Source organism: Netta rufina (genome assembly GCF_964035555.1).
Source record: "Netta rufina genome assembly, chromosome: 11".
Classification (NCBI taxonomy): Eukaryota; Metazoa; Chordata; class Aves; order Anseriformes; family Anatidae; genus Netta; species Netta rufina.
This window is the reverse complement of record NC_140134.1, coordinates 11,938,549-11,963,886: the sequence shown is the minus strand read 5'-3', so window position 1 is coordinate 11,963,886 and position 25,338 is coordinate 11,938,549. Positions and strand designations below refer to the sequence as shown.

Genomic DNA, 25,338 nt, shown 5'->3' with positions numbered 1-25,338 from the left:
GAATCGCCAGGTCAGACCCAAAATGTACAGGACCTGCATGGAGCTGCTTGCTTTGAGAAGCTCAGGTCCATCCTCTGACCCGATGTCAAGCTGCAGGCTGACTCTTTGTTGTGTCTCTCTGTTCTGCACACCCTTCCCTATAGAATCTCCTTTGCTAAGGGGGAAAAGCCTCGTTGGGCCTAGGGAAGTTCTGCTTCTCTCTAAAATATCCTTTGACTCTGGTCTGACCTCAAAGCTAAGCCTGTTTGGAAGGTGGACTAGAGACCTCCAGAAGTCCCTTCCAACGCGAGTTATCCTGTGAGTGTAGCAGGTTGAAGGTAGTCCCCTTTGCTTTGTACTGCTGAGTGTGTCTGGACACTGCACACAGTTCCAGGCCCTCAGTACAGAGGGGGGCCTGCAGAGGGTCACTGGGATGGCAACCGGAGAATATGGTGTACAAGGAGATGCTAGAAAAGCTGGGCTTCAACAAGAAGAAAAGAGGGCTGAGGAGGGATGTAATTTCCATTCCCAACTACCCATAGCGGTGTGGTAAGGAAGATGGAGTGAGACGCATCTCAGAGGTACCCAGCCAACAGACGAGAGGCAACAGCACCAACTGCATTAGAGACATTAGCTGGACTTGAGCACACAAAAAAAGTGTCTGCTCTTCCCCTTCCTAGGTCCTGGGAGGCCAATTTCACCTCCACAGCATCAGGAGTAGGTGCCAGGCCCCACTTGAGCTGCTTCCTTGCCTGATGTGAATTACTGGGGTGGTTGTACAGGTCACCTCCTCCCCTGCAGCTCAGGGGGGCATCCCCAGCATCCCCCTTCAGCCCAACAGGCAAACACCACAGACAAAATCCTCCACCCTGATCAGCCTTTTGAAACAAGAACCAGAAGTCCCCAGAGGCAAATGATGGCGGGGGAGTGCCAGGACCTACATGCCCACGAGTGTCCATTGAACCCTTGCTTTGTCACACCTTGCCCTTTGTTTAAACCAGCTCCAGAGAAATAATCACAGAAGCTGCTGTGCGCTTGGCAGGGACACCCCCAAGACACAGCCAGGCTGTGTGGGTGGGATTTCACCACCAGGCTGTTTGCTCTTTGCCATCATTTCTTGAGGAAAAAAAAAAAAAAAGAAAAGAGAAAAAAAAAAAAAAAAAAAACTCACGGTGAGGCTCTCCTGTGCCTTTGTTCCCTGCATGCACAGACTCAGGTGGCCTCTGCTTCCCTTGCCACAGTCACAGAGGGCAATCCCCCCTAGGGACAAGCACTGTGCTGGGGCCATCAGCACACAGCAGGACTGCTAAGGGCCCCTTGACACCTTTTAAATGCAGCAAGGGCATCTATGAGCATCTCTGCAGATGTATTCCTGCCCCTCCAGCCCTTTCCGTGGGCTCTGGTGCTTGCCAGCCCCCACAGAGGCAGGGCCAGGAGAAAAAACCCTCTAGCCAAAACTCCGTCCCGACTGGAAAAGGCTGGGGAGAGGCAGCAGGGGCTGCCAGCAGCCAAGCACTGCTGGAAGGAGACACCGAGCGCTTGATGAGCTCAAACCACAGCCTTTTAGGGAGTGAGGGTGGCTGAACAGCCAGGAACAAACCACCACAGCTTCTGCAGGCTCCAGGGAGCATGCCAGTCCCATGCAATGCCCCTAGAGCAGCCCCAAACTGTGATGGGACAGCAATTCCCCAGCTACAGGCCGAGTCCAGAAAACCCCAGAGCCCACACTAAGTCAACAAACTGGCCCAGAGACAAGGTGCCAGGAAGATGAAGAACAGGACTGGAGCTACTAAATGCCCAGAGAACAAACCTGTGAAATTCACATGTTTTGCCTAACTACAAGGGGTGAAACAAAACAAGGAGGCAAAAGATCCTAAAGAGTATCCCTCTCTGCAGGGCGTAACAGTTAAGTCCAAAATCAGCTTGTTGCTGCCCACAAAGGACCTCAAAGGCATTGCCAGGACAAGACCAGTAGTGTCCCTGGTCCCCTATGTACGAGAGTAAGCTGGGTATGTGGGCCTCTATGTGTGAGGGAGCAAAAAAACCCACAAACAAGTAATTTTGCTTAATAAAACCCTCCTCCCTGCTGTTTTGCACGGTGCAGTGCTGCACAGGTCACCCACACAGGCGGCAGGGCAAGGGCACAGGGACACCATGGAGCAGGAGACGACCATGCACCGCTTTATTAGGCAGTGGTGCTGCACGTGCGGCCGAGACCGGTCACTATATACATTTGGCAAATGATGGCAGTGAGTACCAGTACCGAGCACCTGCCCCCCGGGCCTCACTCACACCCTGTGCCCCCACCAGGGACAGCACCAGCCTCCTCTCCTGTGGGCACACGGCTGTCCTCTCCCTCGCAGGACGTGGGTAGAACCAGGCACCCTCAGGACACATCTTGGGATGCTTTATCCCCCTTTTCCCACACCTTGCTCCCCCCAGGTCCTCTCCAAGGCCCCAGTTCCAGTCCTTGCTTCCCAAGCTCTTCCCGGAGGGGGCGAGGGCAGCAGGCGGCCAGCCCTGCTCGGCTCCTCGTGCTGGGCCCCCCTGCCATCATCCCAGCAGGCAAACCAGCACACAGGAACCACCGTAGGAGGGAGCTGGATGAGGGGTCCAGCTGCTGCGACCCCCCGATAGCACCGTCCGTGCCCAGCTCGCTGATCCAGAGCCCATCCTCGGCACCGCAGCGCTCGGCCCTGCAGACGGGCCAGCTTTGGGTCCACCCAGCCTCGAGCCCGGCTTGTGCAGGGTGAGGACTATAGGGTGCGGATAGCCACCGGGTAAAGCAAGGACATGTGCTCGGCCCCCTTGATGGGCAGCTTGCGGCTGGCGTAGTGATGAATGATCTCCGGCACGCTGTCGAACGGTGGGCTGTGCTGACCCAGCACGTACTTGTTCTCTTGGGTCCGGGACAGCTTCATGTGCATGAAGCCCTGGCTGCTCCTGCAAGGAGAGATGAAGGCAGGGTTAGGGGAGGCAGCTGGCCGTCACCCCCTACACCAGCTCCTTCCCCTGAGCTGGGCAGCCCATCCCTGCAGCCACAGGGTGACGCAGAGACAGCCTTTTAACCCTTTAACCTGTGGCAAAACCCCTTTTACAACCGCCCTGGCTCACGCAGCAGCTGTGCCAGGAGGAGCTGGACTGCTGCACTGGCCAGCCTTACTGTGGCAAGGCAAGATTTTCTCCTTTGGGCAGCGGCCAGGCCCCCCCCAGCTCCATACCACCACTGCAGGCTCCATAAAACCTGCTCAGCGTAGCGAGGCCATTTCCCGGCACAGCACGGGCACCGAGCCATGCGCGGCTGCGCAGGCAGATACTGCCACGAGCGCTGATTCCAAGTGACGGGCTAATGGCCCTGTTGCTATTAATTTGCGTCTCCGAGGAGAGCCACAGCCTGTCTGCAGCGTCTGGAATGCACATTACGGCAAAATATTGATGACTTAAAAGCAGACAGGACCTCATCAGCAATGCTGAGCCGCTTCCAGCTCCGCGCAGGCCAGTCCCATCCCCCCGGCAGGAGACGGTGCCCGTAATGGACAGAGCGGCTGCATTAGCGGAATGGGTTTGCAATCCATTTAGGCGCTGATCAGCAGGGAGCCGGACCCCTGGGGACGGCAGAGGAAGCGGCGGCGTGGCTCCCTGCCAGGGACCAGGCTCGGGGGGGCTGCCGTGCTGCTGGGAGCACCCTGCCTGCAGACCTAGGTGGTCCCACATCCCAGCAGTGGGGCTGTGGGGGCTGCACCGCACGGGGGGGGGGCACACAGCTGCCCACAGGTGCTGCACCCCGTAGGAGTCCAGTGCAGAATTAGAGCCAAGTCCAGAGCAGGAGAAGAGGTAGAGCAGGCTGGGTTGTGCCCAAATCATTCCCTGGGTCTCTGCAGCATGGCTTCAGCCCCTCTCGTGGAGGCACAAGCCACGGGGCAGTTGTCCTTTAAGCGTTTAAGGCAGCACAGCCCTGCCCATGACAGGCAGCATGGGGTGGCCCAGCCAGGCTTGTCATGGCAGGGTTAAACCTCCCCGCTACCTGACATGCTCCTGCTGCTCTCTATTGTGCATATTTTCCTTTAAGGCAGCACAAAAGGACTGGAGGTCAGCACTGAGCTCTCCTTTCAGACCATCTCCTCAGCTGCTCCTCCTTCCTCAAAAAAAAAAAAAAAAAAAAAAAAAAGAGTTCGAGAAAAAAAAAAAAAAAAAAAGAGAGAGAGATGTAGGCAACCAGCTTACAGCTATATAAAAAGCATCCCTAGGGATTTTCCTTTAAAAGGCTCTATAGAGAAAGGCAGCACAGTAAAAATCATGTTCCTGAGGCTGTGTGCTCTCTGCAAGCATGGCTGGTGGACGTCGACTGAGCAGCTCTTGGATGGGGTGCAGTCTCCTGTGGGCAGAAGCACAGTGCTACAAAGCCACATCCTACCCACCCACACCATTTGAGAAGAGGACTTGGCCATTTTTGCCATGAGGCTAAGGATGGGTAGGAAGAACTAAAAGCGAGGGGGGAAGAGAAAAAAAAAAAAAAAGGAAAAAAAAAAAGGGATGACTGGCTTGTAGAGAGGTAATGAGAAGGGAGAAATGCACAGTATCAGTGCTTTCCACACTGGAAAGGGAAGAAGCCCCACCAACCCCAACACCACCTCTCAAACACAACTCGCTGACCACTAGAAGCTGTTGCTTCAAAGGAGCTCACAATCCAAGGCAAGAAAAAATGATTGAGAAAATTAAAACGTCAGTAAAAATTCTAACAAATAAAAGAAAACAGGGAGCTCTTCCAAAAAGCTTGATGTCTGACCTAAAAGCTACAACTGCAGAAGGAAGAATTATTTTTTTTCAGCTAAACATCTGCCCTACTTTGGTGTTGAAGGCAGCAGTAAAGCATAAAAACTGGAGAGATGGAGCAATTTAATTCACAATTGTGGCACTGGGAAATACATGGGGGAGGCTGAAATCGCCAGGGAGAAATGCAGGTACAGAGACCACTGGGAAAACTTAAAGTATATTGAGAAAAGCATAGGGATATGTGGGCTGCTGTTGGGCAGAGATGACTGAAGCGCTCAATAAATACTTTTCTCATGCTTGCCAGGAAGAGAGCTAATATACTCATCCTGCAGAAGGGCAAGAAGGTATTTGCTAATCCATCATCATTTGCTGGACAAGAACAGCTTTGTTTTGGGGGAGTTCAGGCTGCCCCAGCACTCCCAAAAGAGCCAAGCAAGTTGCTCTGGGCACATACCTCAATGCTTCATGCAGTTTTGTTTCTCAGGGAAGCTGCAAAACTCGGGGAAGGTGCTAACATTACCCTCCAAAACCCAAGCTGAAACCAAGCTGTGCTGTGGGGGGTGAGGATTCCCTGCTGAGAAACCAAAGCAGCGCAATGCCCTCCCCACCATGTGGCTGAGACTTTATTTTCTCATAAAACGAAAGGGGGTAGCAAAAAGCCAGAGCTGGAAGCTGTAATCAGACACATTCAAGTGAGTAATAAGGCCCATCATTTTATCCGTCTGAGGGATTACTAGCACTGCCAAGGGAGAAGCAGCCTGCCTCTAGCTCTGAAAGTCTTCCCAAGAGATGCTTCTGCCAGACACCAAACCAAATGTCAAGAGCCTGTGCCATCCCACAAAGAAATGCAGAAACTGCCCCACAGTTGTGTCCAAGCCACCCCCTCTCCCCACGGCGCAGGCCCCCACTCACGTGGGCACCCCAGCACAAAGCCATGCGCCCACCCACAGGTGCCAAGCACCCACAGCAGTGGGGGCACGGGCATGCCAGCAGCCAGTTGGTGTGTGCCCCCACATGTGAAACAGCACCATATGGGTACAAATTCGGATGTGAGCCACCACCCAAAGCCCAAGGCTCACCTTCCGCATCGCCTAGCCACCTCTGGTGGCTGAGCACAGCCTATGGGGAGCCTGCAACCATCAACCCAGGCAGAGTATTTCTGGGGTGGGCTTGCTGCAGGCAGTCACCTTACTCTGGGTGCCCTCTCCCAGGCGTTTACGCTCAGTGCCACCTTTGCTGCAGGTACAAGAGCAGCGTGGCCCCAAATGTGTGCCCGCCCTGCAGCCGGACTCACTCACTTCAAGGAGAGGGAGAAGTCGTTCTTGCTGGTCTCGCTGTTGCGCACCAAGTAGCTCGCCTCCTTGCAGAGCCTCAGCAGCGTCTCGGCGTCCGTCCGGCTGATGGCCCCATGGTACCAGCTGCAGGCAGGAGTGGGACCAGTTGTGTGCACACCCTGGGCACAGCCGAGCCCCGGGCAGCAGCGATGCCGGCCGCAGTGCTGGGGGTAAAGGATGCGGGTGGCAACGCTGGGGCTGGGGGACAAAGGGCTGCTGGGTTCACAATGGGGCAGCCTGGGGGACACGGAGGACACAAGGGGACAGCAGGACTCAGAGGAGGGCAGAAGGGACAAGCAGCAGGTGGGAAAAACGTGGTACCAGGGTTAAAAGGCAAGGGCATGAAGCAGGTCTGCAGCCACCCTGCAGCATCACAGCGTGGATAGGGGGAGGGCAGGCAGGACTCACCACTGGCTCTCCAGGGGCAGGGCAGGGTCAATCCTCTCCCCAAGGAAGGGGCCAGGCTCCGCGCTCAGCGTCTTGGTGCTCTTGAGGCTGCTGGTGCCATGTCTGAGGCCAGCCCTGGCCTTCTCCTCCCTGCAGGGCGAGGTGCGGCCGTACCCCAGTCCCTCCGACGGCCCTGCAAGACAGATGGACATCACAGCGGCGGTGGGGACAGGCTGACGGGCTGGACTAATAACAAACCCACCGTGCTGGCAGCTTTCCCCACACAGCAGGAGGCTGTGGAGGTGGCCAGAGACATCACATCACCGGGTCCTCTCTCACTGCCCTGATCCCCTGCTCTAAAAAAGGGGCAGGGCAGCTCCCCGTGGCGTCTGGGGATGCTTAAGTGCATCCACCTTAAGAGCAATCAGGACTTGGTGCAGACTGGGCTCCTGAGCCCCTAGATATATTTTTCAGGGAGGTTTCATAAACACAGAGAGGTGTAGCTGATGTAACCAGAGATTCAGTGGCTGCGGCATACAATTAGGCGTTTCCATCAAGAGAATTAGTACTGAGAGGCTCTCCAATCTTGCATAAAAAGGAGTGGGGAAGATGGAGCTTAAAGGGGAGGCAGGCAGTTTGAAAACAAGGGACACATTTCCACCTCCGTTGTGGTGGAAAAAAAAAATCCCTGGAGGGGAAGGGTGACGTTTCCTCTGAGAGATGCCTCCCTGACACGACCCTGCACAGCGACAAACCGCAGTGGTCCAGTGCTCGCCGCCCAGCAAGGGATTAACCAAGACGTGCCCTGGGGACCGAACCTCCCACTGAATGTTATTTCCGTGCAGGATGATTTCAGCATTAATAATATTGTTTCTCCCTCCTCCAGAGAGTTCATTATTGCTCCCCTGCAAGGAGAGCCCCCTCGCACAAATTACTTATCGATCCGTCAGAGCTGCCCTGATGCAAGGCTGCTGGTGGCTGCTGCTGCAGAGGCACAGACACCCTGGGGGTGGCCGAGCTCCAGCACAAGCAGGACCCCGGCCCGTGGGATGCCCTGGCTGCTTGGTGGGGGTGTTTGGGATGGTTTTGCTAGCCCTCCATGACAACTTAGCATGGCTTAAATTCCCCCGGGAGTTGCTCAAGGTCGAAGTGCCCAGCGTGACGGCTCGGCAAGCCGTGCTGCTGCAGAGGTTTGCTCCTGCCCATAACAACCAGACTTCAATTTCAACTCATCACCTTAAAAAATTGGGACAATTGTTAAAAAGCCAGGCAATCAAAACACTGAAGTGTTTGCTGGCTGCACAAGTCATCATATTAGAGGCTCAGAAGGAATACATTACACCTGTCAGACAGCAGCAGAAGCATGCACATGATTAAACAGGATATTAAAAACAAGCCCCTAGGAGTAAGAATACATCCTTCAAGAAGTTCAATTCACCCCCAGACAGGCAAAATAGAGAATAACACAAAACTCTGGCAAGATAAACTTAACACAACAAAGCAAATCAAAATAAAAACGAGAATTTGTGTTGCTAAAGCCAGGAAAAATGACAAACTGATGTGTTCATCAGGAGCAGGGTGCGTGTCAGAGTGACTGCGGGGATAAAAAATGATGGGGTAAGAGCAGAGGCTGTGCAGCAAAGAAATTAATTCTTCATGACACCTGCATTTATTGTACAAAGAGGAGCAGGAAGTTTCCATTAGACCTTTCTTTTTTGGGGATTACTTCAGTCTGTAGCACCCCTAAGAGAGCATTTGGGACAGTGCTGGGACCTGGCGCTGGCAGATCAGCCGCGCTGCTCTGGGGCATCCCTACCGCACGCAGCAAAATCAGCAGTCACGTGCAACCTCGTGCTCAAACCCACCTGGGAACTTAGCAAAAGCCATACGTTTTTTTTTTACGAAGCTCTGCGGGGACCTGGGTAATTGCAGATAAGGAAATCAGACATCTGCACCTGGCACGTCGCAGTGCCTGTCAGGAGCAGCGTTAGTGACGCGCAGGCGGGCACGGCACAACGGGGCACAGCCGTCAGTTTGCAGAGCAGTCACATCTCACAGATCCATCCCAGCTCTCCGCAAGAGCGGTGGCACATGAACAAGGCCGGCCCTGAAAGCCCAGGTGGGTTTTTGACAGAAGCCCCTTACCTGATGCTGTTGGAAAAAAAACAAAACTAATCTACCACAGCGTAAGAGCAAGGTCCTTAAAAATTAATATGGGTCAAAAGAGAAACAGCAATCCTTGGTTTTCATAAGCGAGACAACCAGCAGAGTCCAAGGGGGATTTGCCGGGGGCTCTGCCCTTCAGTATGTGCAGAAAGGGCTTTGCTGCAAGGCGAACCTGAGATGACAAAATGTGCCTTGGGAGATATAGCTGTTCAGGACAGCAAAAGCGAGAGCCAGGAATCCAAAGGGATCCCCTGCCATTGAGCAGCAAGGCAATAAAGAAAGAAGACGAAACAGAGCAGTGTTAAATGATGAAGTGATGCACTTGGGGAAAAAAGCAACCCCGAACTTCAGCGGTTGGATCTGAATTAGTGGTTACCATGCCTGTAAGTGACCTGGGTATTAAGAGTCACAAGAAAACATCAGCTAAACACTCAACAGTTGTCAAAAAGGTAAAAGCAGCCGTCAGATGGGAATTTGGAGGCAAAGAGGAGAGAACAAAACAGACGATAATAGCTCTGCCACTGGATAATCCCCTGGTGCAGCTCAACTACCGTGTGCAAGGAGGTATCAGGTAACTGGAGGAGCCACAGAAGAGTCAAGGACAAAGGTCTGGCATCCTGCGCAGGACAAGCAAGGGGCCAGGAGGAGCTGGGGAAATGTGGAGGAGAAGAAAGAGGAAGAGGAGGAGGAGGAGGAGGAGGGCGGATCTGCACTGCTCAGCACAGAGCCGGCAGCATCCATCCGCAGGCAGCCCTGCCAGGTCTAGACAAGCTCCAGCGTGGCAACGTCCCGGTGCTGGCAGGCAGCAGGGCAGGGTTGTGGTGGGCACGGGCCACAGCCTACCCCGGACACCCCACTGTCATGCAAAACCCACCGTTGGCGTCTTCGTAGTTCTGCTGGCCGTGCTGCGGGGGGCCGGGGGCACCAGCCTCACCGTCCGGGGGGGTCTCACCACTGTCGAGCTGTCCCACCGGCGGTGGCCACGGCAGGTCTTTAATGACCTTGATTTCAACTGGATAAGGGGAGGGGGGAGGGTGGGGAGAGTGGAAAGAGAAAGAAAGAGAAAGAGAGAGAAAGAGAGGGCTTAGAAAAAAAAAGTCAGCAACACCAAGCCCAGGGAGAAGGACAGCAGCCGGGAGGGTGAAGATCTAAGGTCGGAATTCCCAGGGGCCCTACACCAGCCAAGGCTTGCTGGGACACACACGGGGGCACCCAGTACCCCAGCAGAGCTCCTGGGGACAGCCAGGCCACCAGAGGACAAGCTGCTGTCCATGGCTGTGGGGCTGCAGGCAGGCTGCAGCAGCGGCAGAGAAGGGGGTGCAGACTCTGCTCGCCATGGATTAGCCTCATGCTGGCACCAGGTGCCCATCAGGGGGCTCGCAGAGGGGCCAGCAGAGAGCTCCCAGCTTCTCAGGAAAGGAGAAACACTCCAGAAGCCACAGCAGGACCTGCTCTGGGAGCAGTGCAGACCCCTCCACACAAACCCAGCCCAGGGATCCACAGCAGAGCCCAAGAAGCTGAAATCTTGGCACTACTGTGCTGGGACCCAAGCCCTGGCCTCCCATAGGCACAACCAGACACTGCCACATCCAGCCTGGCATGTGCATTCACCCACAAGGTGAGGAGTCACTCCCAAGCCCAAATCTCCACACCTCTTCACCTCCATCCCCGCGCAGCACCAACAAAAACAGTCTCGAGCGCCTCGTGCATGCTGGCAGCAGTGCAGACACACCGTGCTGCAATTAAAATGCATCCTAGATAAGAGTGTGGCAATTAGCCAGCGCCGGCGGATGAGCCAGCACTAATGCACAGCATGGATTTCCTCATTAACAAACACAAACACAATCGATCCTGCAACACGGATAAATAGGTCGGGAGGCTGGACGTCTGCAGGGCCGAAGGCTCCTGGGGGAGCACCCAGCTCTTGTCCATACAAAGGGAGTCCCAAAGGAGGGCTCTGCCTGAGCTGAGCATAGAGCCCCAGCCATGCAATTTGGGGTGGGAGACAGGGGTCAGATTGCACCAGAGGTGTGGATCAGGCAGTAAGGGGCACAGCAGCAGGAGATGAGCAGTGGACAGGCTGCCGAGGCAGCTCCACCACCACTCCCCCCAGCCCTGCTGAAGAGCAGTAGCCACCACGAGTCAAGGAGCGCTCCCCGAGCCATGGGAACGGGGAGGCTGGCTCTGCCAACCCCACAAAGGCACGCTGAGAACACATCTTCCCCCTTGCAAAACACTACACAGCTACTACGTCCTGGCTCACCTGCGAAGGCTTTGGAGATCCTCTCCTTCTTCCACTCCCAGGGCTGGTCGTACTCCTCTGGAGGCCGCTCGTCGTCCTCGGGCAGCCGGGACTCCCTGGGCCGGGGGCAGGCAGGGCGGTCGCTGTCTGCCTCCAGCCCCCCAGCCACGGGCTCATAGGGGGTGTCGTAGAGGTGCAGCGGCCGGGATGGAGCCTCCCGCAGGCCCTTCTGGCGGATCTCTAGCAGAAGAGGGAAAGAACCACAGACTTTTCACCTGGCCATGATCCCCAAGGGCTTAGTTTCACCCAAGGGCAACACAGGGAGCATTGGTGGTGGAGCAGACCCCAAACCTGCAGCAAGAGCCTGCCACAAGCAGCAGAGCTGCTGGGTCCTGAGCGGTCCCCAGCACCAGGATGCCTTCTCTCCCCATGATGCAGTATCTCCCTGCAAAGCGGGGTCCATGGGGACAGACCGCCCCAGGAAATGAGTCCCCACAAGCAGCAAGGCTGCCTTTCTCCCCTGAACATCCAGCGTGACTGGTTTAACAGAATGCCCTTCCCCTGAGCAAAACTGAAGCCTCTCTGCAGACACAAGACTCTTTGTCGCTTGCTGATTTTTCCAAAAAAGCAACAGTCTCCTCCAAAAGCCGCGTGAGCTTTCCAGAAACCATTTGCTCCAGGAAAACCACGGGACTACAAAGCAGAGCCAGAGCCTGGAGCAGACACGCCAGCACAGCCGCCCTGCATGCGCTGCAGCAGTAAGAGCAATGCCTTTGGGAACGAGTGCTCTCACCTCACCTGCTTTCAAGCCATAAACGAGCCCGCTGGGGACCCTGCTGCTGCAGCAGACAACGGCACGCTCTGGACCCGTCATAACCAAATTAAACAGCTCCCACATCTGTCTTGTTTTATGCCAGATGCATCGAATGTCATGTCTCTCCTGGCTCAGCCTCACAGGCAGCACCACAAGCAGAAGCATCGAGGTGCCTTTAATGCTTGGGTAGCCTTTGCAAGCGCTCTGCCCATCCCACGTGCATGGACCTGTGAAAATTTGGCTGCAGAGTCGCTGTTGCACCACTGCAGCAATCACACAGGTTTGCCAGCCAGCCCTCAGAAGCCTTGTCTGGGCGACCTGGTGCTACCACAAGCTGTAAGGAACAGAGCACAGCGGCCACCAAGTTCACAGCAGCAGGGACCCAAGCTACAAAGAGCACAGTGGCCTCTGCACAAAGCTTTCCACCTTACCAGCCATCATCTTCTGGGCTTCGTAGGGCTCCATATATCCATCGTTCTCCGTCACCTTCTCCAGCCCTGCCTGGCTACCGGCCACCTGTGCAGCATCAAAGGGGTCTGCGTAGTCCTCCAGGACAGCCAGCTGGAAAAGGGGAAGAAACCAAAAGTTTAGGGGGTGCAGGGATCAGCTGAATCCCCTTCAGACACCACACCTCACCACGAGCTCTGCTAGGAGAAGCCAGAGAGGCACCCAGGACCCCCAGCCCCAAAGGGAAGCAGGTCGGATGTGCCTTCACGCCATGAGTCCTGGGAGAGGGAGTGAAGCAAGCAGGAGCCCAGGATCACCAGCACAACCACGGCAAAGAGCACCAGCACTGGGGGCCTGGGACGTGGCTGCTGCCAGCCCTCGCTTGCCCCTTTCGCATCCTCTTTTGGAACAGGGGCGCTGAGAGGGCTTCACAGCACCAGAGCCCTGCTGAGCAGGTGCTGGCAGCCGGCAGCTTTCCAGGCGCCCGTGCGAGGCTCTCAGCGGTGGAAACGCTCCAGCCTTTGTCCCGAAAGCTGGGCCGGAGCCAAGCAGAGCAGAAGGCGGCCCAGCCTCCTCCGTTAGCAGCGGCTTGGCACCAGCAAAGCCGCCGGCGCCTGAGCGGATGCCCCAGCAAGGTCCTCTCCGAAGGCACTGACATCAGCTCCCCGCGCACAGCCGCGTTTTCTCATCCAAAGCAGGCCAGACCCCAGTACAGGGGTGTCAGCTGGCACAACTGGGAGCTCGCTGGTTGTTTTCCAGGGCTCCTGCAGGCTCCTTTGGAGACGTTTCGTAACAAAAGGGCTACAAACAGCCTGAGGCTCCGTCTCCATTCCTCTCGCAGGACCCTGTAGCATCTCCACTCGTCCCAAGTGATACAGGACGGGACTCCTCCACGCAACCAGGAGGCAGAAGAAAACAGCACCAAGAGCCTCTCAGGTACAATATCTCAAGGAAAATAAAGAATTAAAAAAAAAAAACACCAAGGTTTGTCCTTATGAGCAACAGAGAGACAATCCAGTGGTAGACAGGAGGGATGACCTGGAGCTCGGTCCCCACCAGTCCCCAGAGCCACGCTCCTGCCCCAGCATCTCAGCAGCTTCCCAGCAGGAACGCTCCCATCACACAGTGTCACAGCCCGTAACAAGCCAGGAGCTGCACACACCACCTCAAGCCCCAGCATCTAAAGCTAAAATAGGGCCAAGGAGGTATTTCTAGATGGGTCTGAGCACACCCAAGCATCTTGTCTGTTGCCGTGCCGGGACATCCAGCAAGGTTTGCTGACCACACTGCTGGCTGTGCTGAGCTCCTGCAGCATGAACCTGAGCACAGTGTGGCAGCAGCCAAAACTCATCCCGGCCTTGGTCCCCACAAGCCCAGCGTCACTGCACCTCGCTGCCCCAGGCAGAGCCAGCAGTGCTGACCTGGGCTTCTTCTTGCAAATTAACCTCGGGCTGCTGTAATGGGTTTAAAACAAAACCCCTCTTCCTCCTTCCTGTGAAAAGCATCTGACAATAGCCCCGAGCAACAAAACACAGCAGGAAAAGGGGACAGGAACTGGAGCTGTAAACACCTCTGTGCTGCCTGGAGCCTTTGCATCTCTCCAGGCTGCAGGAGGAACGAGGCCGCTCCTCTATCACCTACCTGCCTCCTCTGGCGGGCTGTGGGCTTCCTGAGCAGCTCTCCCTCACCCCAAGGCAGCTCTCACAGCCCAGCCCTGCCATAATGAGGCTCAAACAGCAGAGCATCATCCCCAGAGCAAAGACGGCCAGCCCCAGGGCTTGCAGACACCCTGGGTGGATGCACGGCCGAGGGTTCAGATGTGGTGGCGAGACAATGCCCACACTGCTCAGCACTGGTGTGAAAGCAGCAGCAGCAGATGTCTGCTCAGAGCATCAGCTTCTCCGGGTAAGATGGAAAGAGCAAAACGTCTGCAGGCAGGGCCCAGTGCCAGCATGCCACGTCGGGGCTCCAGGAACAGCCAGGAAATCTGCTGTGGCTGCTTTCGCCTCCCTCAGCCAAGGGTGATGTAGGTTTGCAGGGCCCCGTGGGATCCAGGGGCAATACCGAGCCCAAGGGCTGCAGCCTTTTGCTCACCACCACTAAGGCAAAACCACCCAGGGAAATCTGAGCTGCCAGTGGCTTGTGCAGCTGCTCGTCTGCTGGAGCTGCCCTCCCTCCCCAGCAAGGGCTAGGGGCGTCCGCATGAAACCCGAATGCAAGCTGGCGCTGCTGCTGAAATCCTGGTTTGTGTTAACACTCGCCTGCGAGAAGCCCCTCAAAGAGCTGTTTTCTGGACACCCTCATCCTCTGCAAGGCAGAGAGGGGCTCAAGCCTGCAAGTCGGCTGCTGCCTGGGCAATACCGAGCAGGTTGGTGCCCGCCACTCCACAGAGCATCCCGCAGGCTGAGCGCACGTCCTGGAAAGCCACAAAAACCCTGCCACGCTGCTGCAGGGACTTCTGCAGAGCACAGCCCCGAGCCGGTGACAGCTCATCGGCACAGGCACTAGTGCCAAGGGAGGCACCAACACACAGACACGCATCCTGACATGTGCAGGGGCAGGGGCTCGCCATGCCAGGCACACCAAGGAGCAACCGAGTGCCCACGTCTGCCTGGTTTTGTGCTTTCAGAGCTCAGTGCTCGCCCTTTACAAAGGGCTCTCCTGGCTCCGAGGTGGCTGCAGGGCTGTGAATGCAGCTGGCTGATTCTCCCAGGGTCAGGAAGGGGCTGCCTGCTCGTTCCTCCTGTCCTCAGCCAAACCCGCCTGCATTAAGACCTGCCACAAAGCCTATTTCCTAGATGTGTTTTACTAGACAGACAGACACCTGGCTTGCTGCTGGCACCAGTCCTGGACCCTCCCTCTCCCACCCCATGAGCAGAGCAGCTTCAGACAAGACAGGGCGCCAGCACAGCGGCTTTGCAGCCAAGAGGCTCCTCTGCACCCAGCGTTTGCTCTTCCCAACAGGAGGAAAACCCTTTCTGTACCCCCTGGGTGCCTGGGTCTGGCTCCCTGGACAGGGAGAGACACGCTCTGGGTCTAGAGGACTGTGGGGTCTGATCCAAAGCATCTCTGCTGAGAGCCCAAGCATCCTAAAACTGAGTGTTTTGCTTGCAGGGGGCTGCAGAGATGCTCAGCAGCAATTAGATGGCTCTGTGCAGGTGAGACGTGGTCAGACACAGAGCTAATGGCCCAGATTGGGTGCTTGAGTCCCCATTTTCCCTGGGCTTGGTGTTTTTTCTTGCTACGCTGGCTTTATTCCTCCACTACCTCAAAGATACCTCTGGGTAAGAGTCGAGCCCATGGAGTACTGAGAATATAAACACTTTCATATTGGAAATGGTCAGGCACTATGGCAAAGAGGCAAGGCATGGAAAAGCTGAGAAGGGAACTGCAAACCACACGCAGCAGCAGGCACACTCGGGGTGCAACACCAAGCAAGCAGCAACGCAGCGCAGGCGCCAAGGCTGGAGGGGAGCACTGCACACCCAGTGCCGAGAGCGAGGCAGAGCTCTTGGAGGATGGATGGCAGCAACCACGCAGCTACTGACTGTATCCCAACGCACTGGCACGTGGGGGTGAATTAGGGTTGCCTGGGAAACTGCATCTTTGACATTTCCTAATCCGAGCACCGGACGTCATGAACGGTGCAGGGCTGCAGAGCAAGAAGCCCCGATGCACACTTGCTCCCTCCCATGTATATGCTGAAGCCTTTGCTGTGTTTGAAACAATTCTGGTGCAAAGGGCATGCCTGGCCTGCAAAGCCAATGCCACGGGACAGCTCTTGGTGCTCTTGTTCTCCAAAGCAATCCTTTGGAGAACAGCCGGGCAAATCAGCACTTGGACCCTCCAACACGTCCTCTCTGTGCCCAGGAGTACATTTCATGCATTAATCTTCCATGGTAATAAACACCCAGATCCCCGCTGCCGCACTGAGGCTAGTCTCACTCTATTATTTATGCCCACTGTATGAAAGGAAAACAAACTAAAATTAAGGGTAAGGGCCAGGTTCTGGTGTTAATGCAGTTTTTACACAGCACACCAGGGAAGGGGACAGGCAGCAGCTCTCCAAGAGGGAGATCATGGCTCAGACACCGAAATCCCAGGGCAGACTTGAGGCTCTGCACTACCTCACCTACAAACGCCCTACCTGCCACTGCCTTTTGCAATAACAAGGCGCTCCACTTCATGCAGAGCTCTGTCTCCAGCCAGAGGACACCCGGGCAGGTCCTTCACTTTATAAACAAATGGCTGGAGATGATGTGTGTTTGCAGTTCCCCAGCAAATCCCCATGTTTCACACTGGAGGCACTCTGAGCTCTGATTTAACCCAGCTCATTCTCTCCTTTGGGTGCAGGATTTCCCCAGTTTTACCCCCAGGACCTTTTCCCAAAGGCTGCTCAGTTTTTAGTGGGTGCCAAAGCCACACTTTTAGGTAAGCCAAAAGCCGGCTGTCCAAGAAGGGTCGGATTCCCCGCCTGAGGAGCCGGACATGGCTGCACCCAGGGCACAGGAGGAGGAGGGAGCCCGGGGCGGACAGCACAGCATCTTGCAGGATGACTCAGTTCGGGGAGGTTCTCTCAGGAAAGACACACGCCCAGGAGCTTCCTGGCCAGCCATTCCCACACCCCACGGTGCTGACCCTGCCCTCTGAGCACAAATGTCGCATCTGGAGCCCCAGACTTCGGGTCTGACCCTAATCATGCTGCCACTGAACACTGGCAAACCGCAGGCAGCACCCGCGGCCACGCATCCCTGCACCACACAGCCCTGTCCCCATCGCCACCAGTGTGCAGCAGCTCAAAGAGAAGAGGCAGATCCTGAGGAAGATCCTAAGGTGTCACTGAGCAGGACAGGCTCCCAGTGCTCTGCAGAGGGTCTGGCCTGCACCCAGCAGCACGGGGCAACTGCAAGAGCCAGCAGCCAGTCCCAACAGGCACGACACAAAGCAACATTGCAGCAAGGCTCCGGCCCTGACATGGGTAAAGCCACGTGTGGAGCAACAGTGCAGAGAAACAACCCCAACCCCAAGGACACCTCTGCATGGTGTCCCCACACTCTCATGAAGGAGGTCTCTTCACTGAGAAGAGGCTGAACCTCACCCACGTGCATCAAAGGGAGCCCCGATGACCTTGTTCCTTGTGTCTCTTCCACATGTGGCACAGAAGACATCTCAAGGGTCCCCCTTGCACAGGTGAGTGGTCTCAGCCCACTGCCCGCTGCTGTAGGGGAAGGACTGCTGAAGGACCTCCTCCCTGCCACCTCCAGCAAGCTTCTGTAATGGAAAGGGAGCTGCTGCAGAGCTAAGCATGTCCCCACAAGACCCTAAGCATGTCCCCACGAGATGCTGCAAACCCCACGTAAGGCAGCACGACCTGATGATTTACCTGATGACAGCAAGTCACATAGCACATACTCATGGCCAGGGCAGGAGGGATGCTGCTGCCAAGACATTCCTGCCCCTTCTTCAGTTCTCCAGCAAGGGAAGGCACGGCACTACACAGGCACAGGGCTCCCAGGGAACGTGGTCCCCATGCCCACACAGCCACGAGCCAGCGGCTGCTCCTTCCTCTTCCGTCCCTCCTTGTCCCTCCTGCTTGGAAGGGCTGCACATCTTATTAGCGTGCTTTTTAGTGTAACTCAACAAAAAACCTCTCTGCCCCAGCACAGCTTTGCCTGTGCCTATAATTAAACTTCTCCCTTCACCTTTAACATCACCACGACTCAAGACCCACACGCAAACACTTTTTGGAGTCCCGCTTCCCACTGAGGACATGGAACAGAGCTGGGAACAGGGATCGCCACCTCCTTCTGAGAGCGGGAGCACTGAGCCTGCCACAACCCCATTTTGGGGTAAAGAGCTCATCAGGGCTCCCTCCCAGCCCTGATGTGCCTTCCCTGCTCCAGGACACTTTGACGTTGTCACCAAGAGCAAGTATCGTGCAGGCACCCTCCATCCCCCTGGACCACCTCCAGAAAGGACCACCGTGAGCATCACGCCCTTGCCGGGACCAGGGAATCCTCCCACCACCCAGCCCCACTTCAAGGCCAGCAGATGGGAGCCAGAAAGGGTGCCCGAGCCCTGCAGAAGTGCCCCACGTGGTGGACACTGCCCCGCTCCTCCAGGGAAATTGTTTCAATGGGTGGCTGCATGCCCTATCAAACAATCCTACCTTACCTCTGTCTCACCCAGCCTTTGGAGCTCTGCCTTTGTCGTCCATCCCCTACCGAAGCCCCGAAGAATTAGAAACCTCCTCCCCACAGAGGCATGCATGAGACTGGGAGATAACCTAATCGCTGCCTGCCACCGATATAGCGAAGGGTCTTCTTCAGCCTCCCACTGTTAGCTGGGCTTCCCCAAACACCCCCCAGATCTTGGCTCTTGGCTGAGCTCTCCAGCTTCACCCCAGTGCTCTGATGCCCAGGGAGCCCGAGCCAGCCGTGGCTGAACTGGCCAGCAGTCCCTGCTCCACACAGCTCCTGCTCAGCCCTGCACAAACCACAGCCTGAGTCCCTCCAAGAAGCACAGCCTTCCCCTGGTCCTTTTCAAAATCATCCAGGTGCCAGGAGCCTGCCTCAGCAAAACAAATCCCTGCAACAGCACCTTCAGTGCCCTCTGCCAGGGCCCTCCTCCTCTCCTCTTCCTCCTCCACTGCCCGCAGCAGGGAGCTTGGAGGACCAGGGAACCGAACGGCCCCTCTGCAAACCTCCCAGCAGTGCTCGCTCGTTAACAGCAACTTCCAGAGAGCCGCCAGCCACGAGCTCTTCATCTGCGTGAAAACACTCCCGAGCGGATTTCGCTCGGCGTGTGTGTTTCCTCCGCACGTCAGGCAACGCCAAGCCCGCGTCTGCGATGATTGTATCAACAACTCCCTCCATCAGCCAGATCTGCAATCTCGCCGAGTTCACTTGACAAGCCCCATCTTGCAGGCTGCGGCGCTGACGGGCGCTCGGTGCCCTCCTGCCTCCATCGGCGGGGTCCCGTGAGGAGGCCGGGGATGGCCGAGGCCCTTTGGGGTTTGTCCCTCGGAGGGGTCCCGGTGCCATACGGCTCCAGGCAGCCTCTCCCTGCCCCTGTCCCTTGCCTGGCGAGGACTTTTTGGGGCTGCCCGCTCCCGGGGTGGGAAGCACGGGCAGCACCCAGCGCTGCTCTCACCCCGGGCTCGCAGCTCGGAGGCGTCAGACAAAGAGGCAACGGGCGCCTCCTGACAAAGCAGCTCCGAGGAGCCCGGCTGCAGCTGGCACAGCCCGGGCAGGCCCCGGCAGGCTCACCGAGGCAGGCACACGCGGGGCAGGAGGAGGCTCGGGGCGGCCGTCAGGGATCTCTGGAAGCGTCCCGAGCCGCGTGGGGCCGCCGTGAGCTCGTCGGCTCCGCGTTGCACCGAGCACCGGGGGCATAAAGGGGGGAGGCGGCAGAGCCCCCCCAGCGGTGGGAGCCCCAGGAGCAGCCCCGGAGCCCCCCCCGGGGGCCACTCACTCACTCACCTCCTGCGGCGGCTCGTCGGGCGGCTCGGGGCCGGCGGGGGGCGAGCCGGGGGCGGCGGGGGGAGGCGCGGGGCCGGCGGGGGCTTTCTCGGCCGCCTCCACCTTGATGAGCCGGTGCTTGGGCGAGACGTAGCGGGGCCCGTCGGGGGCGGCGCTCGGCGGCGCCCCGCTGTAGGGGTCCTCGAAGTCGCGCTCCTTCTGCAGGCGGTAGGCGGCCACGATGTCGGGCTGGGCGGCGGCCAGCGGCTCGGCGGCGCCTCCCGGCGGCGGGGGCGGCTGGGGGGGCCCGGCGCGGTAGTCGGGCTTGGGCGGTGCGGGCGGTGCGGGCTTGGCGCTGCGGAAGCCCAGGTGCTCGCGCAGCCAGCGGGCCATGGTGCCCACGCACTGCGGGGCGGCTCCGGCTCCGGCTCCGGTCCCGGCTCCGGTCCCGGTCCCGTTCCCGGCCCCGGCCCCGGCCCCGGCCCCGGCGCCGCGCTCCGAGCCGGCCGCCGCTCCGCTCAGCAGCATCGGCGCCGGCGGACTGAGCGCGGCGGCGGAGCCCGGGCCGGGCGGGGGGGAAGAGCGGGGGAGGCGGCCGAGGGAGGCGGCCAGTGCCACCTGCCGGAGCCGCGGCGCCGGCTGCTCCGAGCGGGTCGCCGAGCTGCGTGCCCGGATCCCCCCCGTATCCCCCCCGAACCTCCCCCGCCGCCCGGCCCCGGCTTCCCCCCGCTCCCGGCCCGCCTCCCCCGGGGCCCGCCCCGCTCCCCCCTGCGCCCGGGACCGCCCTCCGCGGCGCCCGGCCCGGGCCCGCCCCGCTCCCCCCCGGCTCCCCCTCGGCTCCCCGCAGGCGGATCGGGCTCGCTCGGCGCCCCCGAGGCTCCCCCGGGCTCCCCCCGCCGCCCCGGCAGCTCCCTGGGCTCGCAGCCTTTGGGGTGGCCGCCCCCACGCAGCACCGGCCCTGCTCGCCCGCAGCCCCGACACCCGCAAACTGCCGTCCCCAAATCCCGACGGGGACGCAGCTCAGAGGCTGTGCTCAGAAGTAAAACAGAAATCTCGTAGTGGGGAATGCAGGAGGGAAAAGACTTCAGGAGGAGAAAAGCTCTGCCAGGAGTGGAGCGAATACCGAGGCAGCATTTACACCCTAGCAGCAGCAAGCTAAATCCTGGCAGATGGAGATGATGGAGTTGTTATTAAAATGCAGAACAGGCTGAGGTTCTCAATAAATCTGTCCGGCCGGCGTTGGGAAAGAAGCGGGATGCAGGGCTCGGCGGCACGTGAGACTGAGAGTACCTCCACGGGCTGCCAGGAGCCAGGGAGAGCGTTCAGCAACATCTGTCAGCGACGGCTCTCGTAAATCCTCAGGCCTGGAAAACACATGCTCCGCATCCCCTGAGAGGTGACCAAGGAGGGATCTAGCTCTCTATGATGTTTTTTTTTTTTTTTTTTTTTTTAATTACGGACATTCTGGAGGAATTGCAGAGGTCCTTCCCTCCCATCCCGGGCTGTTGCATCCCTCCCATCGCTCCCTGCTTGGTGAGCTGCATTGTGGCCATGCTAGGGGTGGAAGGTCTGCAGTCTGAGCACACCGATGGCTCCAGCACCTCCTCACCATTTGCCGGGGCTGATTTTCTTCCAAATACCTTTTGGCAGGTGGCCACCGGGCACAAGGCAGGCCCATTCTCGTGTCTCAGCCCTGTGGGGCATCCTGCTCTCACCTGGAGGGGCATCAAGGAGGAATATCCCAAGACACAGCTGAGCCTTCAGATTTGAGCATGACGTTATGTTCCCTTTCCTAAGGGAAGAGCCCAGACCGCCCAGACAGCAACACAGGGCAGCAGGGTGAAGGGTGAGAGCCCCCTTGGGAGGCATCTTTGTGCTTGGAGAGATTTAAAGGGCAGTCAGGGGCTGACCAAGTGCACTTTTTATACCCCGCAAGGCTCAGCACAGGCATGTGCTGCTCATATCTTTTCTGCAGTCGCGACGAGACACTAGCGACATCTCTCCATTCACAGCAGCACATTTCAGGTTTGAAGAAGCAGCGACAGATTTCTGCATTCGCACTGCCAAAGCCGAGCTCCATCTGCGTCTCTCGCTGCAGCTGGTGTTGCTCCAATCCCCAACTGTTAATATCCGTCGTCTCTGATGCATGTTGGAACCCGGGCTTGATGCCTGCACCGTAGAGGCTGGCTCTGGTGCCACATCCGTGGCCCCGATGCCATTCTGCCTGCAAGTCCCCACGGCCGGGCACATTGGCGTGACAGATGGCTGTCACGTAGCATTGCTCGTGTGGGGACTGGCAGATGGGAGAGGACCAGGGAGCACACTTGTGTGCCAGACTCAACATTTCATCTGCTTTCCTGTGCAGTCGTGGCAAGTGGCCCCCAGCGGGATGCTTGTGCTGCCCTCGGCCCCCTTAGCCCCAGGGAAGGATGGCGGTGGGGCCACTATTTGTAGCTGGGAGGAGAAAATGCCCTGGCTGTGAAGAAGTGATTTTTGGCCCACTTACAGGCTGCATGAATGCGTGAGACAGAAGGCTGCCTGCAGTGGCCTGTATGGACCTCAGGGAAGGATGTCCGCCTGCAGGAGCTCTGCTGCCAGCCTGTATCTTGCACCATCTACCTCCATCTCAGGAGGGTCCAGGAGCTCTTCTCTGTTGTCGTTGGGTTGGAGCTCACAGCATGGCCCTCTCTCCTGGGTAAACACTTCCCAGGCAGGTTGGAGCAAGAGCCAGGAAGAAAAAGCCAGGCAAAGTATTCCAGGCTCATTCCAGCCCTGTGGAGAGCTGCATGTGTCCTCAGCCCTCATCCGTCCTCTTGGGTTTGGTACCCTACTCATGACTGTGGATTTTGGTGACTCAGGTGATGTCTCTGCTCCTGCATGCTCTGGAGGAGGTGCCAGAAGAAGATTCACCCACAGTTGAAGTGGGGGCTGAATTGGACATTTGACACTCGCTACCATGTCACCTGAGTCAGGTACTGGGTCAGCTGCTACCCCTGACACCAATATCTCCCCTGGCGTGCAGCCCCTTGAATCTTCAGGTGCTTCTTCAGCAGCTTTGAATAAAAACCACCCAGCCTTCTCTGGGAGCTTAGAAATGCCTGTAGCATCTGCAGCCCCTTCTCTCCGTGGGAGCACCCTACACAAACTAAGATGGACCAAGAGGATGCTACAGCTGCTGGCCATGCACAGCTTCCCCTGAGGTCTGGGCACAGCAGGGGACATGAGGACTGGGAGGTGGAGACTGTGATGCTAAAAATGCTTCCAAGGAGGCAGCCAGGGAGCCACGGACTGATAAATGACACATCTGTTCTCTGCAAATGAACAAAAACTGGCATAAGGAGTAGGAAACTGGCATCGTTAGGGGACAGATGGATAAATATGACATCCTGGGAAAGAGTCAGCACAGCTCTTTTAAAGGGAGTTTCTTTCTTCCAAAGCTGGTGGCTTTCATGGAAAAAGCAGTGGGCACCTGAGGGAGGTCCAACTGAGAGGTCACCTGCATTTCTACAAGCTGATTGTTTGATGAGAGATCAGTGGAGAAGTGACAAAATCTGCTAATAATAGTGAATTATTATGGATACTGTGGATGAGTGCTAAGAATTGCAGGAGGACTTTTAAGAGCCTGAGCAACCTGGCAATTAAACAAGATGAAAGCCAGTGCCAGCGATGTGGCACACATGGAGAAACCAAGCCTGGCCTAGGTATCTAAAGGAATGGGTTCTGAGACCAGAAGTACTGACATCTGTGAAAATGTACCCTCAGCAATCAGCAGAGGCCAGAACTGCAAAACTTCTCAATCAAAACTGATAGGAAAGGTTAGGAAAAGGTAGAGACAACATCAGAGGTGCCACCATCCTCTGGGGCAGTCCCAGCTACCCATGCTGAAGGGCTATGTGTGGTCCTGCTCCCCCCATCCCAAGGACGCAGCAGAACAGGAAAATGTGCAGAGAAGGGTGACAGGATGAGCTAAGGTTTCTGCACATGGGGTGTGTGATGGACTGGGACTTTGGCATGGAAATGAGACGAGCAGGGGCACAGGGCAGAGAGCTGCATGGTTTGGCTGAGTGGGGAGAGAGAGGTAGTTGAGAGAGAAACACGAGGAGGAGACTGTGCACAGTGACCCTCCCTCCATGGGCTGCTGCAGATGCTGCGTGGTTTAGGAACAAGACCAGACACATCCACGGAAAGAAATCCTTCAAATCCACAGAAAGAAAGTCTTTGTATTTAGAGGAGAGATTTTAGAATAGATTTTGTTTGGATAAGACTATTTAAAAGTCCACTGACTCATTGCGTGAGGTCAAAACTGTTGTTTGCAGTACTGGAAATGTAAGAGGCCTTTGTCCTTTCTCCCTCCCCTTTACCCATTCTAAATTTGCCCCCACCTCCCGCCAAACTGGCATGATATATTTATAACTGACATGTATTTCTGTCTCTGAAACTTGAAAAGAGTCCAGCCTTAAGAACTGGTTGGAAACAGAAGTGCTGAGGTACTCCTCAGGCCAACTCTGTTCTTACCCCTGCCATTGGAGTGGTTCCAAAGAGTGTTTATCAACACAGTGATAGGCGCTTTATATATAAAAATATATACATATATATATATTGCTTTAAATTATTAAATGTAAATTATTAAGGGTGCCCAGGGAGGGCAGGGAGTGAGCTGGCACAGAAGGGATGTTCTGCACAGGGTGCTCTGCAGCCTCTGCTCGCCCCAGTGCACTGCACTGAGTTCCACAGGGGTGGTGAGAGCCCAAACTGAGCGATTTGCATGGGGAAGGCAATGGAGAACAGGGGCCCATGCCAAGTCCTTTATACGATGTGACATTTTTCTCCTCCCAAGCATCATTAGCTAGGACATCTCTGCATGTACAAGTGATGCAGACCCGGGTAAGTAAGTGTGTTTGGGCCGCTTGGTTGCTGTGTCCAGACAGGCTGGGTATGCCCAAAGCATGCTCTTTTACCAAGCAGGGCAAATTCTGGCAGATGTTTTTCACATCTCCCCAACCTTTCTGTCAAATAAATTGTTATGCAGTTGATAATATAATTGAAACCATGTTAATTGACCAAAAGAAGAGTCGACAACTTGTTGACAGACATCTGCCTGTGAAATGCATTGGTCTGGCCCCAGCGGCACCAAGCGCCTTCTCTGCCTCTGCTCTCAGCACCGACAGCCCCCCGCACATCCGTGGCCGTGAGCATCACAACTGCTCCTTGCTGTGATCCATTATTTCATTAACACTTGACAAGGTGTGGAGAGCCGTGGGAGCTTCATTTCCACAAATCCAGGCGCTGCACCCTGGAAACTGGCCAACAAGAGAGCTGGGTGACAGAGATGAGAGAAAAATGACTTCAGGACTTATGCACAGTGCCTCTCTCACCACAAATGCCAGGTACGGGATTGAGGGAAATTTCCAAACATCCCTTGTGCAAACTCTTTGGGCTTTATTTTTTTTTTTTTCCTTTAAAATGACTGTGCATGGGCTCAAGCCCCTGAGAGTTGCAGCCACATTCGGTGCTCCTGGGGATGGCGAGCCAAGCCACAGGACCTCTCTGCAGCTGCCTTTGGTATTTCCCCAGCAAAACCAGGCTCGTGACAGGGAAACCTCATGCCAGATGCCGGCTTGGTGGCAACAACCATATAATATTATGCAGATCTCATGGCCTCATCCAGCTACCTGCTTTCAGGCTCCCCAGCCAGGCTGATGCTTTCAGGGCTCCAAGTCACAGCACAAATTCACC

At 56.7% G+C, this 25,338-nt stretch overlaps 1 protein-coding gene across 1 annotated transcript; it reads right to left on the bottom strand.

The window, feature by feature from the left end:
* Positions 1-2,138: 2,138 nt before the first annotated feature.
* SHF (Src homology 2 domain containing F) lies at positions 2,139-20,304 on the bottom strand. Its single transcript, XM_084293175.1, has 7 exons — positions 19,624-20,304; positions 12,127-12,256; positions 10,903-11,121; positions 9,514-9,651; positions 6,495-6,666; positions 6,051-6,170; positions 2,139-2,922 (listed from the first exon to the last, which is right to left on the bottom strand). The coding sequence occupies exons 1-7, from the start codon at positions 20,128-20,130 to the stop codon at positions 2,736-2,738; spliced, it is 1,473 nt and encodes a 490-aa protein (XP_084149301.1). The 5' UTR covers positions 20,131-20,304; the 3' UTR covers positions 2,139-2,735.
* Positions 20,305-25,338: the final 5,034 nt, after the last annotated feature.